Source organism: Sciurus carolinensis, chromosome 2 (genome assembly GCF_902686445.1).
Source record: "Sciurus carolinensis chromosome 2, mSciCar1.2, whole genome shotgun sequence".
Lineage (NCBI taxonomy): Eukaryota > Metazoa > Chordata > Mammalia > Rodentia > Sciuridae > Sciurus > Sciurus carolinensis.
The window spans coordinates 44,873,149-44,899,482 of record NC_062214.1 but is presented as its reverse complement, the minus strand read 5'-3'; the positions used below and the strand labels follow the sequence as shown (position 1 = coordinate 44,899,482).

Below are 26,334 nucleotides of genomic sequence, written 5' to 3'. Positions count from 1 at the left end.
ATGGGGGTCACACTTAGTGTTGGTAATATGACAAATTCCTGAGGATCCCTGGTGGGTCATTGGCTGGGAGCTGCAGAGTGTGAGCGTTAAACATCCTTCCATGTCAACCTATTCTAGGAGAGTGGTATCCTCAGCATTGTCTTCAATAATTTGTTTTTATGAATCTATTGCCCTTTTAACTTTTGGTTTTTATTTTTAAGATTGAATTAAATCTGTAGGTCTCTGTATGTTTTGTCAGCATTATCCTAACTTTATAACTGCAGGGCTTAAACAGTCTATCCAGCAAATGGCCATTCTATGGTGAAAGTAATGAGGAGACTTTGCTGCTTACGGATCTTAACTACAAAAGGTAAATTGTGTCCATTTTAATAAGATTTGGCACTATGTTGACATGGTTGGGGGGGTGGTCATGCTGGCAACTTAAAATGCATCAAAAATATTTTGCAGTGGTATTAAAGACAATTCATGCATAGATGGACTTCTCAGACACAAATTATTCTTGTAGTGTGGGTCATTCCTAATCACAGTTGCTGACAGATCAGGAAAACCCAGTGAAGTCCAGAACTCTCTGTCCCTTCTCACAAAAAATCCCTCTTCTAAATGAAGACTTAAAGAATCTCCCAGCCCTGTCATCCCATGAGGGATTCTGGGGTAATTATGAGTATTTTGCAAACCTTCCAGTTTGTTGGGGTGTCTAGCTTCTTCCTTTAAGTTGTTAGGAGATTTGAATCTTAAATTTAAGCTATTGATAGAAGGACTGGTTTTGTTTTTATTTCCTTCTTTTTCCTTTAATACAATTATCCTTTTGATTTCCTTTATGATTTTGACAAAGGTTGGAAAATGGCTCTGGGGTTCACACCAAATGGAAGACACAGGATTAATCAGACTTGGTGTTCATGAAATCAAGTTCCCAGCTCTCATGACAAACATACAATTTTAAATTTAATAGTATCCAAGGCAGAATTTGTTGTGACAAATTTCTTTATTTTGTGGTATATAAGCCAACAAAGCATGTGGACTGGAATCTGCAAATTAGTTTATTATGTAGACGACTTGGGGTACCCTTTCTTCCATTTGTCAGGTTACTGCTCAAAGAGCTCATGAATTACTGAAGCATCTTCTTACTTAAATATTCCAGTTATTGAGTACTATAAAAGTCTGATAAGATTAATCTGTACTACACTTATTGTCAGAATAGTAATTTTTCTAGTGGAATACTATTCAATGGGCTCCATTCTCAATCAATTGGTTACATTTATGTGACTGCCTGACCATTTTGGCAACAATTTTACTTAATCAAATTAATTCCAACCCCAAAAGATTGCCATGGAACCATCCTACATTTTTTTTTCTTGGATAATAAAATGGGGAAAAAAATCTGTTTAGATCTTCTATACTAATTAACAAGGAGGCCCACCTGGCAAAATGGTTAATTAAAGTCAGGGGTCCTGTTCAAATACTGTCATAGCACCAGCCAAAGAAATCTATTTAAGTTGCACTCTTATTAAAACTCTCATTTTCTAAAACCCCTTTTGGCTCTTTCTCTGACTTTATTCAGAGGGAGTGCAAGTGGTTCATAAATAAATGGCACTACATGTAGAAAATCATGCAATGTCCTTCAAGAATCTACTCTGTCTGAAACCAAGTCCAATATTTTCTAGCTCTTATACATGTCAGGCTCAAATTATTTACCTATGATGACCAAAGTGCTCAGCTTCTGAACACTCTGGGCTTTATCTTGTCTATCTAAATGCCCCTGTGACTGATTGCACTTTCCAAAGATGGCCACAATGATGGCCCTATTACATATACTTTTTGCTATGTGACCTTGAAAGTCTTTCCACTGATAGATGGATTCTGTCCCACATATCCTAAATTCCCACAGTCCGTGACACTTCAGCCGAGTATGAGGGTGTGGGGGAATTGACACTGTGTGGCTTGCTAGTCTGGGTCATATAGGCAGTGCAGTTGCCAACTTGCTAGTGAGAACACTTGCACTTGAATCCCTGAGCAGTCAGTGAGCAGTCTGACTACTCAGAGGCCTCCATGCTGTGAGGAAGCCCAGGCTACATGGACAGCCCAGGTGGGAAGGCTCTGCTCAGCACTTCCTGTCTTCCAGTCATCCCAGCGCAGGAAAGCAGCACACCTTTAGCTATGAGTAAACAGGCCCTCATATAACCCTAATCATTGATCTAGTCTTCCTACCTAAAGCTCCAGACATTGTGAAACATGATTAGCTGTTCCTCTTGTGCCCTTTGGGAATTCCTGGAAGCACAGACTTTGAGCAGAATCAAATGGCTGTTTCATACCCCTAAGTGTTTCATACAGCATTAGAAACTGGAATAGTATTTGCTATGATTGTGTGGTTTTCTTTATTGTGAGAAAATTTTGCATCAGCCATGTGTCTGGGACACCTGAACAGATCTGGGAAAGAAGTTTTAAAGAAAGCATCTGTCCTTTCCCTGGAAGAAGCAAGTTTCATTACTAATGTAGAGTCACTATTAACAACATCCACTATTGATTGGCTGCCATTTTGCTTCAGGGAATACTATTTTATAACAATCCCAGAAATTTGGTAAAGTTGAATAACTTGTTCAAGACACATGGGAAGCAAATGGAAGAGACAGGATTCAGTTTCCCTGAAGGGATAAGCCAATATCTGTGACATTTTGAGTCTTCCCCTTTTCCAATAGCTTCCAAATATATTCATTGGCCAGAATCTGCCACATGGTCAATCCTATCCTAAAGGAAATCTGGGAAATGTATTTGCGTTATGCTGGTCATATAATTAACCCTTAAAAATATTCAGGAGAAGACAATGGGAACAAAAGTTAAGTAGGCAACTTCAGTGTCTGATTCATTGACTAAAAGCAAATATGACTCTTCATAAAGGAAGTTCCCAGTTGACAAAAAAAATTCTAGATGGGGATCATCTGTCATATTTGAGGAACTGTCCAACTGACCAACCATGCTGTGTCCTTTATATTCTTCTTTAACATGGGAGGTCCCACCCCACAGCTTCTGCTTTTCCTGGATGTCTTGTTGCTATAATTCAGAGGAGGGAGGATGACAGTGAGTTCTAGATGTCCATTTCAGATTCTAAGCAATTTTCTTGCTTCATTTTCATGAGGGTATCAAAACCTAATGACTTAATGTCCCTCAGGAGGTGAATGGATAAGTAAATGGTAATACATCTAGATAATGGAATATTATTCAATGCTTAAAAGAAATGAACTATCAAATCATGAAAAAACAAGGAGCAGGGTTCTGTGACGTGCACCCATAACTTTAGCTACTTGAGATGCCAAGGTGGGAAAAGCACCAGTTAGAACTCAGCCTGGGTAATATAGTAAGCCCTCTGCCTTAGGAAGTAACAACAACAACAAAAAGACATGGAAGAAACTTAAATGAGTCTTACTAAGAGAAAGAAGCCAGTCTGAAAAAGCTACATGCTATATAATTCAAAGTATATGATTCTGGAAAAGGAAACTCTATGGAGATATTAAAAAGACTAGCAATTTCCAGGCCTTAGTATGGAGGGACAGATGAAGAGCAGATCACAGAGGATTTTTAGGGCAGCAAAATTACTCTGTGTGATGCTCTCGGCAGACACATGTCATTATACATTTGGCCAGACCCCAGGAATGTACAACACCCAGAGTGAACCCTAATATAAACTTTGGTTGATACTGATGGCTTTAGTTGTTATTGATGTGTCAATGCCTATTTATTAGTATGAACAAATACATCACTCTGAGGGGAATTGCTGATATCGAGGGAGGCTCCAAGTGTGTTGAGGGAGGGCAAAGGAGGGGTGTATGAGAAATCTGTGTACATTCTGCTCAATTTTACTATGAACCTAAGCCTGCTCTAAAAGTAAAGTAGTAAAGGAAACTTACTGGCTTAAAATAATATGAAACTCTAATTATCTCACAGTTTCTGGGAGTTAGAAATCCGGAGTGGCTTAGCTAGGAGGTTCTGGCTCATGGTCTCTTGTAAGTTTTCAGTAAAGATGTTGGCTAGGACTGCAGCCATCTGAAGGCCTGAACAGGATGGGAAGACACACTTCCAAGGTAGCCCACTCATATGGATGGCAAATTAATAATGCCTGGTGCAGATCCTCAAGTCCTTACCACAGGCACCTCTTGAAAGGGCTGCCTATGTGATCTTACAAAGTAGCAGCAGGTGATCCAGAAGGAAGCAATTTGGCAGCTGTAGTATTTTCCATGACCTAGCACACTGTCGTCTCCACAATGTCTCACTGAATGCACAGTTCAGCCCTACTCAGTGTGGGAGGGAACCTCATAAGGGTATGAGGACCAAAGATTCTTGGGGGCACATTGGGGGCTGACAACCACAGTGAGTTTCTGATGTGTGAACCAATGCATTACACTAAAGACTGAGTAAAGAATCTCACTCTCCCATAAAGAGCATTATATTTGAAAGTAGAATGAAATTCAGGAATAATACTTACAAAATTGGTCTGTGACATTTGTACCTCCAAGGGAGTTGGAATGACAGGCTTGGAAACATGCAGATAATGGTAAGACCCAGGAAGAATTCCTCCTAAAAGAGATGGCAAGTTTTCCATATTTGAAATGAATTGTTAATAAGGTGGGGAACAAAGTTTGTATTTTTACCATACAGCAGAGATGCCCAGCATGTATATGTTCTTCAAACTCTTCTACTAAAGTACTACTAATAGCAAGGAACCTGCCCTGGGTGGTTAAGCTTATTTAATCAAATTAATGCAAAGATTGCATTATACCTTGTCTTGGTGCTATCAGTGCTCCAAGCCACTGTCAGGCTGATCCTATGTATACTGTGTTTCCCCATAGCTCCCAGCACCCTAACCTATACCTGTGAAAACCAGATCATGGTCTTCAGGAGCCTTAAATGTTGGAATAGAATTCTCATTCCCCTTCACTCCTCCAATATATAGCAAAAATATTCAAAAATTATACTGTATATAGAAAATCAATGAAGTTCTTATGTTCAATACTTTAGAAAACTATCAGTAGAAAATCCTTAATATTTTGGGATTGTTCCTAAAGTCTGAGCCTGATCCGACTCTGATCTCCACTGTTCCTTTCACTTGCTTGTCTGTGGCTACCACCTTCCCTAAGGTCTCACTCAGTGTGAGCAGCAGAGCAGGAGCTCTCTGAATCTGTCTTATTAGGTAGAAAAAGACAAGGATTGGAAGGTAGGGCTTTTGTCTCTTATGTCTGATGTTTTTTTTTTTTTTTTTTTTTTTTTTTTATTTTTTTTAATTTTTTATTATAAAATTGTAAAAAATGGGATACATGTTGTTTCTCTGTCTGTACATGGCGTAAAGGCATACCATTTGTGTAATCATAAATCTACATAGGGTAATGTTGTTTGATTCATTTGTCTGATGTTTTATGTACTGGATTAGGGTTCATGGATGCCCTATAAGTCTATGAACAGCTTTGGAAGTTGGTTCACAAATGTTCTGAATATGAAAATACAATTTGGTAAATATGTGGGTTTTTCTGACCAGAGGTCCCACAACATTCAAAGACACCATTACCTTTCACCTCCCAAACATATAGGAACCATATGGTTCCTCATGAAATCTTCTCCTTAGTGATCAACAAGGCTTAGGGAGTGAAAGTAGACTGTTTTACAGCTGTAAGTGGTTAAGCTTATTCATCCCAATAGCAAGCTAGGCACTAGGCTGCCTGAAAGGGTCTCCTCGTCTCAATTTAAGAATGGAAGTAATATGTTAAGGCAAACCACCATTAACCAGCTATGAGATCTCCAGGCAAGTTGTTGATCATTTCCCAGTCTATTTCTTTATCTGTAAAATGGGGACCACAGTAAGATGTGGTCCAAGATAAATGCTCAAAATGCAGAGGACCATAATAATAATAATAACAATGCCAGGTTCATAATAAATGCTTCGGAACTGAGATAGACCTTTTCTCCACCTCTGTGGCAACCCATTCTAGGATCCTCCTCACCAAGCCTAAGAGAAACACAGAGGACTAGTCTGAATGCTGAGCCACATTCATTTTGTGGCTTCATCAAGGGAAAGAAAGTGGCCCACTCACATACCTTGGATCTTGGCTCCCTTATACATGGGGATGAGTCGGTCAAGATCAGCTGGTGGCTCAGTCACAGGCTCAAGGGTTGGATCAAAAAGATTGAGCATAGCTGCTGCCAGCTGAAAGCCAATTTCTTTGGAACTGAAGTTGCTGTGAGTCCATTCATTTGAGTAATATCTATTAGAGAATTTGGTGAGGGAGCCAGCAGCCCTGATGGCTACATCATTGGTGTGGAAGTTGGTATCAATCACAAGTCGGCCATCATAGACAAGACATGCATCATTGAATGCTTTAAATGTTTCATAATCTACTTTCTTCTCACAGAAGCTGAAGAACATCTACAAAGTGAATAATCATACTCAGTTATCACTCTTTTTGGGGGTGGGTACCAGGAATTAAACTCAGGGGCACTCGACCACTGAGCCACATCCCCAGCCCTATTTTGTATTTTATTTAGAGACAGGGTTTCATTGAGTTGCTCAGTGCCTTACTTTTGGCTGAGGCTGGCTTTGAACTCTCCATCCTCTTGCCTCAGCCTCCTGAGCCACTGGGATTACAGGTATGTGCCTCTGCACCCAGCTCATTACTCAGTTATCACTCCTCATTACACCTTCCCAAGAGTACGAATAGCTTCCTGGGCGTTTTATTATTTGGGGCACAAAAAAATTTACTAAAAGTTTGTCATAATGTTCTGTGTTTATGGGTGTGTGTGTGTGTGTGTGTGTGTGTGTGTGAGAGAGAGAGAGAGAGAGAGAGAGAGAGAGAGAGAGATTATCTTTGGTATGAAGAACAAGTTAAAATCACCCAGTGACATTTTTTAAACACCCAATTCAGACATCCTATGGAGAGAAGAGACCAAGTAATGAATAGTTACCACAAGACTAAGTATTTTTCCCCCTGTAAGAAAATTTGCATTTGTAGAGATCCTATTTTCCCCCTCCTTCTTCTAAATTTCAAATAGCTCTAGCTCAGTTTATTTTTCATCTTCCTTTTTCTTTACTAAAAAAAATTTAGTTGTAGATGGACATAATTCCTGTATTCTTTATTTATTTATTTAATGTGGTACTGAAGATTAAACCCAGTGCCTCAGATGTGCGAGGCAAGTGCTCCACCACTGAGCTACAACCCCAGCCCCTCCATCTTCCTTTTCTTGTGTCTGACCCTGAGGTCTTTCTGGATTCATTCTTATGGGTTACCCCATCCAGTCTTGATCTTCAAATTGCTCCTTTCCTAGATTTTTAAACCCAGAAAGCAAGCTGGTTCCTTCAGGAGACTACCAGACATCTACCAGGTCTGAGCTCCTGTCTTACTCCTTCTTGCTCTGCTATAGAAGGTAGTGGCTTACCTAGTAACCACAGGAAAGTTTATTTCTTTGACTGAATCTTACCATCTTCCTACAGACCTTTCTACTCTCTTTTTCCTTTCCTATCTACATAAAAATAGATTTTCCACTTACATAAAATATAGAAATCCACTTGACTTGAGTTCAAATTATACATAAAAAGTGTCATCAATCTCTTGATTTCTTCAAATTGTTCAGAAGTCCCCTTTAGCATCCTCACAAAGTTCTATCTTTCTTTTTCTAATTAAGCCTATTTTTTGGTTCAATAGCACAAAAATATGCTAGTTTTGTTTTCTCAAGTTTTTAAGATTATTAGTCTTGTAGTAGTATATAAATTGGCTGGAAGCTGGTCCACTTGTGGGGAGCCCAAAAGGCATGATTACCAGGCAGGAATAGCAAGGCCTTGAAATAAGGTAAAAGGGCAGATTTCAGGGGACTCTTCTTCTGGTTTGGTAATACAAACCCCTGAGACTAAACCTCCCACCAATAATAGCCATAAACTCTGGTCACAGTAGGAGAACTGCTACCTGAGGATTCTGCTGAGTATTTAAAATAAGGTAGCTTGTGTAGGAGCAAAAACAAGCATGGGTGTGATTTCCCTTATTTCGGAAGCTTTTTAAAAAACTTGTCCAGGCACTTGTCCAGGGTGTGGGGAAAATGACCTATATGGTTGCAAAGGTTTTTTATATATATATTATGTGGAATGGTGCAATATTAACTCTACTGAATGTGAAAGGTTATTATTATCCATAAAAATCACTAAAACTAAAGGAAGATGTAGCTAAAAAGTTATTTGAAATAGAATACTAAAAAGTACTCTAATAATCCAAAATGAAATAGGCAAGATAGAACAGAAGAACAAAAATCAGAGGATAAGCAGTAAACAAATATTAAAATGGTAGGCCTAAATCTAATTGTATCATTAATTGCATTAAATATTAATGGTCTAATTACTTTAACTAGAACGCAGAGATAATTAGAAAGGATAACAATTATATAGTAGGTATAATTCTAATATAATTCCCAAGATTCTCACTCCTCCTTTGAGTATTGGTGTGAACTGTGAATATGTTGAAAGGATGTTATATGACAAAGTTGACTTTAAAATGGGAGACCATTCTTGGTATGTCTGACCTCATCAAATAAGGCCTTGAAAAGGACCAGTCTTTTTCTGAAAAAGGGGATTCTAAGTGTGGGGAATTTGACAGGAGGGAGAGGAGACTTCAGTCCTGACTTGAAAATGGGAGGAGTCATAGGGTAAGGAAATGGATGGCCTCTAGAAGCTGAGAGTGAATTATGAGCTAACAAATGGTTATTGTTTCAGGATACTAAATTTGTGGTAATTTGCTGTGGAAATCTACTTTATGATACCTACAAGAGACACACTTTAGACATAAAGACACAGTGAAGTAGAAAGTGCATGCATAAAAATACACTATGCAAACAATAAATATGTGAATGGAATGCCTATATTAATATAGGATAAAATGGACCTAAAGATAGGGGGGGTATTATCAGAGCTACAGAAGGACATTCATAATGATAATTGTAAAACTTGGCAAAATGGAAGGGAAAAATGGGAACTCCCACAACAACAAAAAAAATTTAATGCTCCTTTTCAGAAATTGATAGAATTAGGTTAAAAAAATTAGTAAAAACACAGAAGAGTAAAACATCACTATCAACTACATTGAACTATTTGTTATTTAGAAAAACACTATACACAGCAACCACAAAGTACATATTCTTTACAGGTTCATAAAAACAGTTCATATGCTCGGACACAAAACAAGTCTTAATACATCTTAAATAAATAATAATAATAATAATATTGAATAATAGTAAGGAATATATTCTCTGACCACAATATCATTAAATTAGAAATCAATAAAAATATGGTATCTAGGAAACCGTCAAATATTTGGAAATTGAATGCACAATCTAAGGATCAAAGAAGAATCACAAGGGAGATTAGAAAATATTTTGACCTAAATGATAAAGAAAATTCAGTATGTTAAAATTTGTGGGAGGTAGCCAAAACATAGAAGAAAACTTATAGGTTAAATGCTTTTATAAATCTATGATCTAAAAATCTACCTTTGGAAACTAGAAAAGGGCAAAATAAATCCAAATGCAAACAGAAGGAAAAAAAACCCTGTTAAGGCAGAAATTGATAGAAGAGAAAACTAAACAGAAAAGAGAAAAGGAGCCAAGTTTACTGGAAAGTGAAGTTGGTTCTTTGAAAACAAAATCAATAAAATTGACAAATTTCTATTTAAACTGAGAGAGTGACAGAGAGACAGAGAGACACTGAGAAACTAATACAATTCACCAACATCAGAAATAAATGGCAGGTTATACTATAGATCCAAAACATTAAATAGATGATTGGACAATACACGAATAACTTAAGGCTAACAATTTTGATCAACTTCAATGAAATTTATACATTTCTTGAAAAATACAATTTACCAAAATCAACACAAGAAGTAGAAAATCCAAATAGCCTTATGTCTGGTAAAGAAGTTGAATTTGTTATCAAAAATCTTCTCACAAATAAACTCCAGGCCCAGGCTGTTTTATTGGTTAATTCTATGCAACATTCAAAGAAGTAGTAATACCAATCTCCCAAGAACTTTTTCAGAAGATCAAGAAGGAGGCAACATTGCCTAAATGATTTTATGAGACCAACATAGCCCAGATACCAAACCTTATAAGGGTGTTACAAAAACAGAAAATTATAGATCAATATCCCTCATGAATATAGTGGCAAAAAATTCTTAAAACACATTAGCAAATAAAATTCAATAGTACTTGGAAGACAATACATTATGACTAAGTGTTTACTCCAGGAATGTAAAATTGGTAGAACATTTTGAAAAATCAATCCATGTAATTCACTGATTACAGTGCAATTCACTATATTAACAGAGTTGAGGAGAAAAATATCCAACTTTTTTAAAAAAGTTATGGAAAATTCATTTGACAAAATTCAATTATCATTCATGATAAAAGCTCTGAATAGCTAGGAATAAAAGGTTACTTCCTTAGTCCTATGAAAGGTATCAGAGAAAAACCCACAGTCAGCCTCACATTTAATGGTTTCCATACTGAGATCTGGGACAAGGCAGGGATGTGTATTTTTCATACTTCTTTGCAACATTGCATTGGAGGTCTTAGTGAAGTGAAGCAAGTCACTGAAATAAAATATCTAAATATCAGAAAAGATGTAAAACTACCCATACTTGCATAATAAGTGTGTGTATCTAGGAAGCAACTACTAGAACTAAGAAGTGAATTGAGTGGTTTCAGATTACAAAATCAATTTATATACAAAAATCAATTATATTTTATGTACTATCAGTAATAGATTGGAAAACAAAACTTAAATAACCCTTTTATAATAGTCTGACTTTTCACACAAGAAGATAAACCAACGGCCAGCAAGTACATGAGAAGATACCTGGCATCATTAATCATAGGGAAAACACAATTAAAAATACAATGATACACCACGTATCACTCATGAGAATGGCTAAAATGAGAAAGACTGATAATACTAAGTGTTGATAAGAATGAGGAGTATTCAGATCACTCATATATTGCTGGTGGAAATGTAAAATAGTATAACTACTTTGGAGAGCAGTAGGGTAAAAACTTACAAAGGTACATTCTTTAGGTATCTAAAAGAAATAAAATTATATGTGGGCCCAAATATATGTACAAGAATGTCTGTAGCAGACAAATGAATAAGCAAAATGTGGTATATTTATACAATATAACTCTACTCAGCAAAGAAAGGAATGAATGATTGATACATGGGACTATATGGAATCTCAAAATCACTGCTAAGTAAAAGAAGCCAAAGGGGAAAATGGTGCATAAAGTACGATTCTATTTATAAAAACTGCAATTTTAACTGCACATAAACCCATTTGTTTTAGTTTCCTAGTGAAGCTATACCAAAGTACCACAAACTGGGTAGCTCAAAACAACAGAAGTTTATTCCTCCACAGTTCTGGAGACCACAAATCTGAAATCAAGGTATCTTTAGGACCATGCCTCCTCCAAAGGCTCTAGGGAAGAATCTTTCCTTCCTTCTTCCTAGTTCTGGAAGACACTGGCAATCCTTGCATTCGATGAATTACATCTATTGTGACATTAACCTCTGCCTCTGGCATCACATGACCTTCTTCCTTTGTGTCTCTCCTCTATGTCATCAAATCTCTCTCTCTCCATCTAAGGGCACTGACCATTGAATTCAGGGCCCATACTAATCCAGGATGACCTTTTCTTTAGCTGATTACCTCTGCAAAGACCTGACTTCCAAAGGTCACAGTTACTGGTATTGATGGCTGGCAAGACAATGTGTGTATATATATATATATATATATATATATATATATATATATATATATATATATATTTCTGGGGGACATAATCTTGGGAACTCAAAACATGGCAGAGCCAGGCAAGGCAAAAGAATCTGAGAGCAGACACAACAACATCTGACCCAGACTGCTTTGGGGAAAGTGTTAGCAGGAAGATGAATTGAATCAAGACAATTGAGAATATTTTCAAGATGTTTTGGCCAGGATTCTGATTCTAATTTGAATGGGGAAGTAAAGGTCAGAGGGGCTCCTAGAGAACCAATATTCCTTAGGCTATTTGGGGAAGTTTTCTTAGGTCTTTGTTCCCTAAAAAGGGTACATCCTCACCTTCAGAGGTTCTCCAGGATAAACTTAGCCATCTTCCAGGATCATTGTTTTTGGGGAAAATTTTGAGTAAAAACATCTTGATTTTACCTATCTTAAATAGGTGTCATGACATACATGTGCAGACAGTATCACTTTTAAAGTAAAATGTTTTTTTTCTGTCTTTTTCACGAACATGTCCCTAACACCTAGGACACAGCGGGGGACTTGCTTGGTGTTCAACAAATGTCTGTGGAATGAATGTGCATTTTATGGATGTACTAGATAGCAGAACACAGAATTCCCATGGATCTTAGGCAGCACCAGGCCTGGGACATGGTGAGATTTTAGCGAATGGCAGCACTCTTGTTTGGCAGCCCTTCTTGAAGAAGCAGGCTCCAATCCTCCTCTCTCCTTGGTTATGGGATGGATGTGCATGACTAGTCTCAGGCAAAAGAGAATATGGCATAGATGCTGCTGTTTGACTTCTGAGGCTAGGTCATAGGGGGTTCAATCCTCCCTTCTCTCTCTAATTACTCTTAGAACCAAGCCTCCATGGCTCAAGGAAGCTCAGTACCACAAAGGGGCCATTTATCAGTGTTTGAGCTAAAATCTCAATTGAAGGTGATCTAGCATTAGCAGGCAGACAAGTGAGAACATACCTTCTAGATGAATGCAGCCCCATCATCTGGAATTTAGCTGCATAAAAGTCCCAAACCCCCAGAACAAGGAAAGATGATAATAATAAGTGATCGTTGTCGCTTTGTGTCACTAAGTTTGCAGTGGTTTCTTACTATGCAGCAAGGGATAACCTGAGCAGTCAGAAAACAAAACTCAAAATCCATGACTTTAAATTCACTGCTCACCATCTTCCAGGCTCCTGAGCCCCCTGGAAGATGACTACTCTCCTTAGTTGGTGAGCAAGGTTTTCAGGGACCCACTTACAGAGCACTTAAGTCTGAAGGGCTTGGTGGGTGTGGTGAAGCCGGCACTGTGAATGGGATCTGGGTACTCGCCGTCATTCCACTGAGCCAAGACCGCTTCCTGGTAAATGGTCACTCCAGCGGCATTGAGTGCGTCTTCCACTGCGCTTTCCACTGTGTAGTTGTTGATGCAGGTGATGATAGAGTCAGACGGGGGATGCACCAGGTAGATGTAGGTGCCCTTCACACCCAAGTGTAACAGCGTTTCCACAGTGGTGTAAGTATCGATCGTATTCCCATAGACAATAACGTTCCCTAGAAGAGGAGGGAAAATGCTAAGATATACAGTTAACAACAACGACTTATTAGTCAAATGCTAATAATGCCGAATTGCTCTCTGTAACCCTCTCATTTTTCTGCTTGCAGGAAGCCAGCGGTGTTACCTAGCAACGGCGACCAAGATAATTTAGTAAAGAATTGGCACAAAACATCCCACAAAGTAGTCAAGTACTTGTAACACAGAAGTAGGACATTCATTTATGTTCCTATAATTTGAAAGTTGAAATTATGCTGAATGAAATGGTCTAGAATAAAACCTTTTATCTTGTTTTTGTTCCCTATTTGCTACACTTGTTAAGGAAACAAAATTACTAAAGTTTGCAATACATACATGTTCTTCCCTAGAGATGAAAGGCCAAGGGTAAAAAATATTCATGTACATAATGTTACTGATATTTTAATATTTAAATGTTGAACTAGGCTGATTTCAAGGAAATTTTTTCCCTTTTTTTTTAAACAGAAGATTCTGCTTTATAACAAGTAACTATGAAGATTCAAATTCTGAGTCTTAAAACGTAATGTATCAAAATCTAGTTAGAGGGACTGAAGGGTACTGTTTTGGTCAGCAAATATAAAATAATCTTGAAGGATTTCATTTATGCCAGAGCATTTTAATAGTATGGGTCTATTATTTATTTACCTTTCTCAAAAATACTATAGAAGTAATTACAAATGCTACTCTAATGTTATTTCACCAGTTTTAAGATCAATGACACTATCGGGTGAAGTGTAGTGTTATTTTTGACGCTGAATTGGCATTTCTACCTTTTCACAAAGACACTTGTGTAGACTCACTTTTCAGGTATGTTGTTAACAATTTTACCACAAAATGTATACTCGCTGGATCTTTCTATTCTGCAGTGGTTGTTTAAAGGGGAAGAAGAGGAATTTTACAAGTCAAAATAAGTGGCAAGAATATTTATTCAATTTGGTTGAATAAATTATGCAAAACTCAATTTTCATCCAAAATTAATAGGAGGTGTGATGGCTTGTCCCATTTGCTTAGGGAAAATGAGCTAGAGTAGCTTTCAGAGGGCTTTTCTGAGGGTGACCATATCTCAAACCATCTCTCACACTCCAGCTCCTCCACTGTAGAATGTCCAGTGAGCCCTAAAATGAGTCCTCCCTTCCTGTCTTTGTGGGAAGGCTCTGATTTTGTGGCTGTGATTTCCTCCCTCTTCAGATGCTGTACATCAACATTCCCCAGTGAGATGCATTTTTCTTGGCTGAAAGAGCCAACATTTGCTTAAATTACTGAGGCTCCCACCTGCTGCAAAACATGAATCTTGGCTGTCTGGCACAATAAAGTGTCAGGCTGCCAGGAGAGCCAAAATTTGAACCTAAGACTGTCAAAGGGTTGAGGTCTTCTGCCCTATTAAAATATGCATGCCAAAACAGTATTCATTTTCAGTTGAACACATGTAAGTGTGTAGGTCTCACACAGTTCCAAGTTTGGTATTTTTCCAATGTCTTCCATATTAGCTGCTAGCAACTGTACTGTGAATAGAGCATATCCACTACAGACTTGTGGGAGACTGGGTAGTGCAATGCTGCTGGGGTCTGCTAAACTACCATCTAGCAGGGGTTCCCCACAAATTGTAGGCAGCTCAAGAGGACAATGTTTTTCAATTCAAAATGTAATACATTTTACAAAATCTTTAATTTTAAGATGAAAAAGATTTTTTGACATACAGCCTGACTTCTAAAAATTTTGGTTATTGTTAATTAGTGAGCTTTCTGTTACTGTGACAACATGCTAGAGACAACCAGTTTAAAAAGAGGGAAGTTTTATTTTGGCTCCCAGTTTCAAAGGTTTCAATCCATTGTCGCTTGGCCCCATTGCTTTTGGTCCTATGGTGAGGCAGCATATCAAGGTGAGGTGTATGTGGTAGAGCAAAGCTACTTGCTTCATGGTGGCCAGGAAACAAAGACAGAGATGGGAAGGGGCCAAGGTCCCAATGTCCCCTTCAAAGGCACACCCCCAATGACCTAAATTCTTCCCACTAGACACTACTCTAAAGGCCCCACCACCTCCCAATAGTATCACTGTCTGGTAACCATTCACTTAATATATGGCTCTTTGGGGGACATTTAATATCCAAACTATAAAAACTCTCTTCAGCTCTCTTTAATTTGAAACACAATTCCCTAACAAAAAATATGAGACTTTACTTATCATAACAATCAGCTATTGCCACAATAATGCCGTATAAGAAATCACCCCCAAACTCATTGTCAAACACTAATACATGCATGTCATGTGTTGGCACACACATCTGAGGCAGACTAACCTGGCTCCAAGGTGTGGTTGGTTGGACTCTACACCAATGCGTGTTTCATCCTCCTTGACCTGACAACTACCTGAGGCATATGCTATTTATGCAACGTGTAGGAGCACAGAACTATAAGCACACAACTGTTCAGGCACATTTTGAGCCTCTGCTTACATTACATCTACCAGCATTCCATGGATCTTGACTGTACCCGTGGCCATCGGAGCCAGAGGGTACACTGTCCCCACAGTGGGGGAGGGGGATGAATATTTGCTGAACAAGAGTCCAAACCATCACAATCTTATATTAAATAACTGTCTATATAATTTCACCTAAAGCTTTTCATTTAAATATGCTTTATCTGATTATTTATATTTTCTCATTACTCATAACGTATAGTAGAATCTCATTACATAATCTCTTGGTAAATAAATCAGAACATGTTACAGGTCACATCACTTCCCTCCACAAACACAGCAAGACATGATAACAAACTGATACAACAAAGTTGGCCCATTCCTCTTTACCTGCTCAGTCTTCTTTTTTTTTTTTTTTTTTTGATTCATTTTTATTGTAAACAAATGGGATATATCATGTTTCTCTGTTTGTGTAATCATACATTTACCTAAGGTAATCGTTTTTGATTCATTCTGTTATTTTTTTTCTTCACCCCCAACCCCTCCCACCCCTCTTATCCCTCTATAGAGTCCTTCCTTCCTCCATTCTTGCCCCCTTCCCACCCACAATATATGTCATCATCCGCTTATCAGCGAGATCATTTGTCCTTTGGTTTTTTGAGATTGGCTTATCTCACTTAGCATGATATTCTCCAACTGCATCCATTTGCCTGCAAATGCCATAATTTCATTATTCTTTATGGCTGAGTAATATTCCATTGTATATTTATACCACAGTTTCTTTATCCATTCATCAATTGAGGGGCATCTAGGTTGGTTCCACAATCTGGCTATTGTGAATTGAGCAGCTATGAACATTGTTGTGGCTGTATCTCTGTAGAATGCTGATTTTAAGTCGTCCCTTGGGTATAGGCCAAGGAGTGGGATAGCTGGGTCAAATGGTGGTTCCATTCCAAGTTTTCTAAGGAATCTCCATACTGCTTTCCAGAGTGGCTGCACTAATTTGCAGCCTCACCAGCAATATATGAGTGTACCTTTTTCCCCTCATCCTCTCCAACACCTATTGTTGCTTGTATTCTTGATAATCGCCATTCTAATTGGGGTGAGATGGAATCTTAGTGTAGTTTTGATTTGCATTTCTCTTATTATTAAAGATGGTGAACATTTTTTCATATGTTTGTTGATTGCTTATAGATCTTCTTCTGTGAAGTGTCTGTTCATTTCCTTAACCCATTTGTTGATTGGGTTATTTGTATTCTTGGTGTAGAGTTTTTTGAGTTCTTTAAGATTCTGGAAATTAGTGCTCTATCTGAAGTATGAGTGGCAAAGATTTTCTCCCACTCTGTAGGCTCTTTCTTTGCATTGCTGATAGTTTCCTTTGCTGAGAGAAAGCTATTTAGTTTGAATCTGTCCCAGTTATTGATTCTTGCTTTTATTTCTTGTGCTATGGGAGTCCTGTTAAGGAAGTCTGATCTTCTGCTTTCTATATGTCTCCTTTTTATGGCAGATTATCCTTTCCATTATTTTCCTGTAATTGTGAGTGCTTTTTACATCATTTCTCACTTTTACTTTGCAAAAAATTTTCAGACTCAATTTAAATTTAGCTTGTGACTGTAATAGGTCAGGCACAAAGTTAACACTTTTATACACATTTCATTATCAATCATCATCATCATCATCCAATCAATAACATTTAGAGCCATGAAGCATAACATTAGTTTCACTCAAATGCCCCTTAATAATTTTTTGTTGGAAAAATTAAGTATCCACTTAAAAATAATGACTTTTTCCATAAATTGATAGTAAAATACAAGCATGACAAAAAAATTATAGACTAACCATAGCCTTATTTTTTTGTGTGTCCAATCCCCTACAAAAAATTAGTAGGTACTAGAGATTTGAACCCAGGGATGCTTTGCCACTAAGCTATATCCCTAGTTCTTTTAAAAAATATATTATTTTGAGACAGGGTCTTGCTGAGTTGCTGAGCCTGGTCTTGAACTCGTGATTCTCCTGCCTCACTGTCCCGAGTTGCTGGTGCCCAGCTTAAACGTCGACTTTGATTACTCACTTTGAGGAAAAAAAATCAACCTAGGCATAACAATTTAGTTACTTATATTCATCAGAGTAACTTCACTAGCATGGATGGGTTGTGTTTTTGAGGCTCCTTATCAAGACTCTACCACAGCCTGCTCGTAGCCATGACTGGGCCCCAGCAGATAGCCCAGCCTCCAGTCAGGTGAGGCTGTAGTAGGTGCTATTGTTTAAATATGGTTTGTCCCCACAAGACTCATGGTTAGATTTAATCAATGTGACAGCACTGGGAGAAGGGCTGAGTGGGAGGTGCTCAGATCACAGGGATTAATGACTTTCATGGGAATGAGTTAACCATGCTGGAAATCCTTCTCTTTTGTCTTTCACACTTGCTCACCTGCACTTCCACTTTCTGCCATGAGTTGAAAGAGCTTAAGGCCCTCACCAGATGTAGTCACCCAATGTTGGATTTCCCAACTTTCAGAACTATGAGTCCAAATAAACCTCTATTCTTTATAGATTACCCAGTTTCATGTATTGTTATAGCAACATAAAACGGACTAAGACACACCTTTCTAGTGTTCACCATGGCCTATATACCTAGACTTCTCTGTGAGATGACTTATTTGGACTATGAGCTCCACATTCAGCTTTCCAGTTATCCCTGGAGTCTTTCACAGGGCCTGTTCTACAGACAATGTGGCAAAATGCTTCCTGATTGGACACATGGATGAATATTTGATATTTTTCAGACTGGTGACCCAATATTTTTCCCTTGCTAACTGGACCACATCTGTGCCCTCTATATATTTGACCAGAATGACCTCAGTGTGGCTAGATTTTCCTACTACATATTTCTATTTCACAACATACATAAAAGAGATATTCACTATTAAGTTAATACTATCAGAAATATCCAATCACCAGATTGATCAAAGACTTGAGTTGTAAGATAGAAATATGTACCACTTTACCGAAGGTTTGGTTTTTAGGTTTCCTACATAATCCTACATAATCCCAAATACAACAAAAGTCATGTGTGCCTACAATAGATTGTAGGTATAAAATAGTACTCCTGCCATATTGGTTGCATTTAAACTCGGGGAAGAAAGAAATCACATCTTTAATGTGCTATTTAAGGACAGGCAGATGTTGAGTAGCTAGAAGGTCAGATTTGTAAAAGCTCAGAAGGGAACTTCTGGGAATTTTGAGAATTTTGAGAAGTTCACAGCTCTGGTTTCCTTATAAATAAACATTCGATTTCAGACAATAGGGCATTCTTACATTTTATACGGAGGTCAGCAGTCATACAACTATTATTCATGGTCATCAATTTTGAGCTGTTGGAAGTAAACGGAGAGGGAAAGAAAGTGGGACAGAGAGCGAGAGAGAACAGTGAGGGTCTCAGAAAAAAAGACTTTCCTCAATTCCTGGGTAAGAGTTAAAAGGAAGAACTTTAAAGCAGGTGAAGGAAAGTGGCTGCTAAAAGCGGGGGTGGGATGCCTGAGGGTTAAGTGGATAATGACAGGAAGAGGGGACAGCACCGTGGCTTTGCCTAAGGGAGATGTGGGGCTGACTCTTGTGCCAGCCAGTGTGTGCAGGGGATGGATGGGGCTCCACTGCCACAGGACCCCTTGGAGGCCATAGGGGGAGGAGGGTACAGCTCCGGCGGGTGTCAGGCCAAGACGCGTTCTCTTAATAGCATGCTTTCACCAAGCCAGAGAAGTTCTGTTAAAGACGAATGAAACAGGAGTGGGATAACTGGGTCAAAAGGTGGGTCCATTCCAAGTTTTCTGAGGATTCTCCACACTGCTTTCCAGAGTGGCTGTACCAATTTGCAACTCCACCAGCAATGTATGAGTGTGCCTTTTTCCCCACATCCATGCCAACATCTATTACTGTTTGTGTTCTTGATAATAACCATTCTAATTGGAGTAAGATGAAATCTTAGAGTTGTTTTAATTTGCATTTCTCTAATTACTAGAGATGTTGAACACTTTCATATATTTATTAATCATCTGTATATCTTCTTCTGTAAAGTGTCTGTCCAGTTCCTTGGTCCATTTATTGATTGGGTTTGTTGAATTTTTGGTGAAAAGTTTTTTAAGTTCTTTACAAATTGACAGTAACACCACCACATCAAGGTTTATAGCAGCTCAATTCACAATAGGTAGATTGTGGAACCATCCTAGATGTCCTTCAACAGATGAATGGATAAAGAAACTGTGGGATATATACACAAAGGAATATTATTCAGCCATAAAGAAGAATATTATGGCATTTGCAGATAAATGGATGGAATTGGAGAATATCATGCTAAGTGAAATAAGCCAATTCCAAAAAACCAAAGGCTGAATGTTTTCCCTAATGAGAGGATGATGATACATAATGGGGGTGATTGGGTGGGGTGTGGGGTGAAAGAAGAATGGAGGCACTTTAGATTACGTAGGCGGATATGAGGGGGGCAGTACGAAAGATGGTGGAATGAGACAGACATCATTACTCTATGTACATGTATGAATACACGAATGGTATGAATCTACATAATGCACAACCATAGAAACGAAAAGTTGTACCGCAATTGTATACAATGAATCAAATGAATCAAATTGCAGTCTGTAAAAATAAAACAACAAATAAAAAAATAAGTAAAAAGATGAATGAAACAACCCATTTCCACCACTCAGGTGTTTATGTTTTTTTTTTTTTTTTTTTTTTTTTGGGTGTTGGGGATCAAACCTAGGGCCTTGTGCTTACAAGGCAAGCACTCTACCATCTGAGCTATCTCCCCAGCCCCACTCAGGTGCTTTATGGAATCCTTGCAAATGCTTAGGAGTAGGTAACATGGCAGGGGCTTCCTTCACAGAATCAGGATATCGCACATGCTGCTTTGAAGTTTGTATGTGTACATGGGAGAAAGAGAGTGGGAAAACTGAGGATTTGCCCTGGATATCACTTTTATGCTAAAAGATCTGGGCACTGTCTCCTTCCCAGGGCACCTGATTCAAGGGATGAGAAACAACTAGATTTTGCATTTGATCCAACAGGTGACAGAGATAAAGGGTGAGCTGCCCTACTTTCAAATGGCAAATGATAAGGGAAGATTAGAGCGCTCTGGGTGAATTCATAATAAAGGATAATGGATACAACCATGGCAGTTTTCATGGATAGGCCAACTTTTGTTGCTCCTTTTAGGGAATAAATTATGCATTACTGAGATTACAGATCTGAAGCGGGAAGCAGGGTCCAAGGAGGGCGCTGGTAAAGAGGCAGCCACAATGACCTGGCAGGAGGGAGTAGCAAGTCCTCTCATTGCTGAGCAGCAGCCGCCTTTCAAAAGAAATGTGGAAGGAGGGGCGACAGGGTCCACAGCCCAGCAGGGGAGGAAGATGGGGAAGAGATGATGCCAGTCAATGCCCGGGCGAGCTGCCACCTCAGAAGACCTGCCATTTAAAAAGGCCGGTGTAAATGGAAAGGTGGTCTTTTTGCTGTTTGATACGTTTGAAGGTAGAAACGAACATGCAAGCAACTTTGATAAGTGACCCGCTAAATAAGGCGAACCGCACTTTAAACTTTCAGGGCAGTCCGGTGCCCGGGTTCAGGGGCCTCTTCCATTTATGTTCACGGGGCAGGGGGACGTCAGTTTCATCATCCTGGCTCCTGAAGACAGCCAATCAGTTTCAGAAGTTTCAACTTAAAGGTAAAATGACCACAGAACTGAAAAGGATCACTATTGCATTCGAAAACCAAAATAGAGTGTTAATTTTTGTGTGCCCACGGGTACTGGGGATTGAACCCCGGGGCGCTCTACCGCTGAGCGACATCCCCTGTCCCTTTTACTTTTTTGAGACAGTCTCGCTCAGTTGCCCAGGCTGGCCACCAACTTGGGATCCTCCTGCCTCAGCCTGCCGAGTTGCTGGGATAATAGACATGTGCCACAGCGACCGGTTAGTTTTTTTTTTGTTTTTTTTTTTTTTTTTTGTTGTTTTTAAAGTAAAGGATTTACCTTAAAAGTGATAGTATAGCCCTTGTAAGACTTTATATTAGTAGAAGCCAGAGAGGCACTTTATTCTTTGGAACTGAGTGCTTTAACTTTAAACCTCTAGGAAAATGTGCTTTGCTGCCATTTTATGGTCATGATCAGAATTTTAAAGATGAAGGATTCTTCAGGAAGAAAACCATGACTTAGAAAAAGAAAAGAACTTTCTGATCTGGTGATTTGGTCATGAAATTAGATCTCAAAGATATAAGAAATAAAATTGAGGCTTTAGTGAACACAGATATTAATATAAACTTTTTACCTCAGTGTTATATTTTAAAGCCAGAGAAAACAAGAATCAAATGCTACATCTTAAAGTTGTGTTTTTTATTGCTTCTGTGTATATTTACCAATTTCATTGTACTTTAACAAATACTTAATAAGAGTTTCTTTTTCTATTTCAAAAGAAACACACAGTGGTTATGCATGACCTCATTCATTCTCAGATCAGGCCCATGAGATGGGTTTTGTTTTTTTCTCCAGAAAATCGAGCACAGAGAGGTTTAGTGATGAGCTGAAGGTCACACAGAAAGTGGGTAGTTCAACAGCATTAGAACCCAGTGAGCCTGGTTTCAGAACCAGCACTCACCCACTGCACTACACTTGCAGATGGATACATAAAATGTGACTAAAAAAATACTCCAACTGGCATCTTATCTGGATAAATATCTTTAATAAATTATCAGATAACAAAAAAAAATCACAGGATACTAATAACTGATAAGATGAACACTCACTTTAAAAGTGTATCATGCTCATAAATAGAGACTGCTCTACTTTTTATAAGTCAAAGCATAAGATTTCTGTGACCCAGTCCTGACCTAAACCATTTCACTCCACCAAATAAAAAAGGGAAGAATAGTTACAACCTAACAAAGGCTTTGTTGGTGACTGGTGCACTGGAATTTTAATGTTATACTTTTCCTACAAACATGCTTTTAATAAGGCAGTAAACTGTATTTAGCTAAAGATGAAAATAATTGATCCATTTTGAGCCATTAAGGCTGCTTTATTTATTTATATTTTTTACTTCACTTTCACCCTACTCTTCATTTTCATGGAAAACACAGAGGTAATAGCAGATGAATTTCAATTAGTTTCAATTAATGCCATAAACTGTGCTAATGTATCAGGTTGCTGGGTTATATCAGAATCTGCCCCCCTCCCACCCTCCCCCAGCAGAACACTCCAGGTTTTGTTTGCAGTTGAAAGCAGCGTTTGAGCCTGTGATGTCAGCTATTCTCCAGGACACTGGAGCAGTTCTAACAGTTTAGGGTAATTTACATCTATAAACTCATCTGACTCTAGAGTCCAGAAAACAGTGTCCTTTAGCCTGGACTAATTCCATTACAGAGCAACTGTGGTCTCCTTTGGAAGCAGTGGGCTATGAGATAAAATAGCAATTGGGGAAGGGTCCCACTTTGGGTGGTATCTGTGTACTTACAATGGGTAGAATTTCAGAAGCCAGTCAACTCTCTCATAGGAGCATCCATTGTGCCTGCTACCTGGCATCCTCCACCCTTCTAGAATAATCTCTCTATCGTTGTTAGGGAACCAGCCCCTCATCTTGTCCCTGTGCTTCAGTGAAGTCAAGACTGGCATCTCCCAGGATTCAGGGCGTGGTTCCCAGATGGACAGGACACTCAGTCATAGCCAATGAGGCACAGTGAGTTTTTTTTTTTTTTTTCCTCAGATTCTTTCAAGAAGACCACTGTCTTTGGCTACCTCTCCCCCTCCCTCAAGAAACTATTTAGAAAGGGAGGACATAGCATCGAGACAGTAAAGACAAAATATCATGAAGGATGTCCATATTCCTTCTGGCACTTTTAGGGTGACATGGAGAGAAAACAAGGACTGAAATGTCCAACAACAGCAAGAGCTCATCCCGCCTTTCAAATGAGCAGGAATGCAGCTCCGTTTGTTGTTTTTCATGACGTGCCAGACTTCCAGCTTCTGGTTTCTAATACCAGCATCCCACAACTGACTTGGAAATGAGCGAGAAGCATCTGTGCCCTCAGGACCAAATGGAGCAAAAGGTGGCCACTTCCAGCCCCCACTGTGTCCACAGCTCCCCACTCCCACTGGCCACTGCTCTGGAACTCGCTCTTATCAGATCCCCTTCTCTCTGCTGGCACGGGTCCTACAGAGGGAAGGCCGGGAGGGTTGGAGAAGCCTCCCCCAGAAGGATTTGAGCTTAGCTTTAAAGGAGGGCAGGAGAAGCAAATGGAGACAGAGGTTGGAGAGGTCTGATTTGTTTCCAAAAGACAGTGGTCCAGAAGTTGGACTGGACGATACATCTGCAAAGGGCAGCAGTGGGAGAGAGAGGCAGAGGAGCAGGCGGGAGACAGACTGTGGAGGCCCTCAAGTGTCCATCCAAGTTCAAATGTAACCGATTACTATTTGGGAAATGAGGACCCAGTGAAGGGAGATGGCCAGAGTGAAACTAATTACCACAAATTTCTTATCCTGGCTGTTCAGCGATCAAAAGCAGACACTCAGATGATGACATCTGATGGGAGACATTCTTAAGTCTTGAAAAAGCATCCTTTAAGTAGACATCAGAGCATCACCATCTTTAACAACTACTCCAATCCAGAGAATAACAATGATGCTCTTTCCCCACCCCAAAAGCAAGAGAACAAATGAGAAGGCACCTCAAGGGGACCATAGTGTCTTTTGCTTTGGGATTTCTAAATTCTCTGCCATCGACATTCACCCTTAAGAGCTTGCATTGTCACTTTTGAAGGCTCTTCTCTTGATCAAAATGCTCCTTAGTCCTAACACCCCCTGCACTGGATTGGACACTGGATTGGGCACTGTCCTAAGAAATATCGTACATTTTGTACTAACCATTGGTTTTTGTGATTTTAGGGAGTTTAAATTACATTTTGAGTCTGGGCTTGATGCAATGGTAATGACTTATCACAAATTCTGTGGATAAGAGCAGGATTCTCCAGACATGGCGCGTCACCTATTCTTGTAAGTTTTGTAAAGTTTTATTGGCACACACTTCTTATTCATGTGCACTCACTTCTCTACTGTCTGTGGTTGCTTTCCTGCTCCAATGGCAGAGATGAATGGCTGTATGGCCTTCAAAGTCTAAAATATTTGCTATCTGGCACTTTATAATAAAAGTTTGCTGAACTTCTGGGTTAGGCAATCCCCTGGATTATAGAATTTTTAAAGTTTATATAGGCCACGAGTAGTCATTAAAGAATGCAGTTAAAGAATGAATAAATGTTGAAACAGATTTAAACATATATAGATGAAAAACTGAAAATAATATCAAGACTGATGCAAATACAAAAATATTTCACCACAAGTTTTAAATCTAGGTTGATAGTATGTATATTCCTATATATCCCAGCTCTGCTCAAAGTTTCCAAATCCAGTTGGTTTTATGTCTGATTCCTGTCCAACCTTTAAGTTACTTTGTATTTCAGACATCCCCCCACCCTCACAAACATGGAAAACTTCCAAAAATGTGTTGTGAACTAGTATACCCTTGAATTAAAAAATGTAACAAGGAAAGCATTAAGGAAAAAAATGACAGGTCACCTCATTTATAAATTAAGAGGGAAACAGCCTATATAATATTATCAAAAGGAATCCAGCAATGTATTGAATGCCATTTAATACCCTTTTAAAAATTTTTAAATGTAATCAATAGTAACTTTTTTAATGTGGTCAATATTCTAACTTGGCAAAAAGTTTTGGTGGATCTAAATTTAAATCATCTACCAAAAATCAGGAGAAACTATATTTTATTATAATGTATTAATTATTAATAATGAATGTAATTAAATTTTATTTATATAAATATGTATTTTAAATGTGCATATTTAATTTTACACTTTGATACTTTACACATTTACACATTTACACTTTCTGGGTACCCACTGGTCTTTACATCCTGGCCTGAACCGAAGGTCAGGATGAGAATTTCAGCTCTAACCATAGGAGGTTGCCAGATTCAACCAGATCATTGACTCTTCCTGGCCTTGGGTAAAATGAAGGGGCTGCATGAACAAAATCATCTCCAAACCTTGGCTTCCAGGTTTCAACTAAAATCACATGGGTAGCTGAGCCCTGTTCTGGTTGTTTTATGAGTCAAACAATTTCAATGAAATTCGAGCAATGGAGAGCAGGATCCTTGAGAAAATGCTTTTGAGTGGCAGAGGCATTTGTACAAATGTTTTACTTTCTCATTTCGATTCAAAAAGTGGTAATGTAACTCGAATATGTGTGTTTGTGGCAAGAACTACACAGGCAACAGCAAGAAAGAGAACAATGGCTTGTGAAAAGAAGAAAAGAGCCCTTCCAACGAGGGCCTTTCTTTTTCTTCTTTGGTCTTTTCAGCTTCACAAAAGGAGACATATTTTCCATATAATTGCTAAACATGTTTGCTTATTAAATTATTCTTTAATTAGTTAATGATTTTAGCCATGCTTTGCTCTTCGGATATTCATTTTGTGTAATAAAATA

At 38.6% G+C, this 26,334-nt stretch overlaps 1 protein-coding gene across 4 annotated transcripts in view; it reads right to left on the bottom strand.

The window, feature by feature from the left end:
* Positions 1-26,334, bottom strand: part of Cfap61 (cilia and flagella associated protein 61) — a 283,555-nt gene that overhangs the window by 69,797 nt on the left and 187,424 nt on the right. For all 4 annotated transcript variants that reach the window (XM_047537641.1, XM_047537646.1, XM_047537643.1 and 1 more), the window contains exons 22-24: positions 13,050-13,342; positions 6,079-6,406; positions 4,475-4,566 (exon numbers count right to left, since the gene is read on the bottom strand). In XM_047537641.1, the coding sequence (XP_047393597.1) occupies positions 4,475-4,566; positions 6,079-6,406; positions 13,050-13,342 (713 nt within the window). The remainder of the gene's footprint in view (positions 1-4,474; positions 4,567-6,078; positions 6,407-13,049; positions 13,343-26,334) is intronic.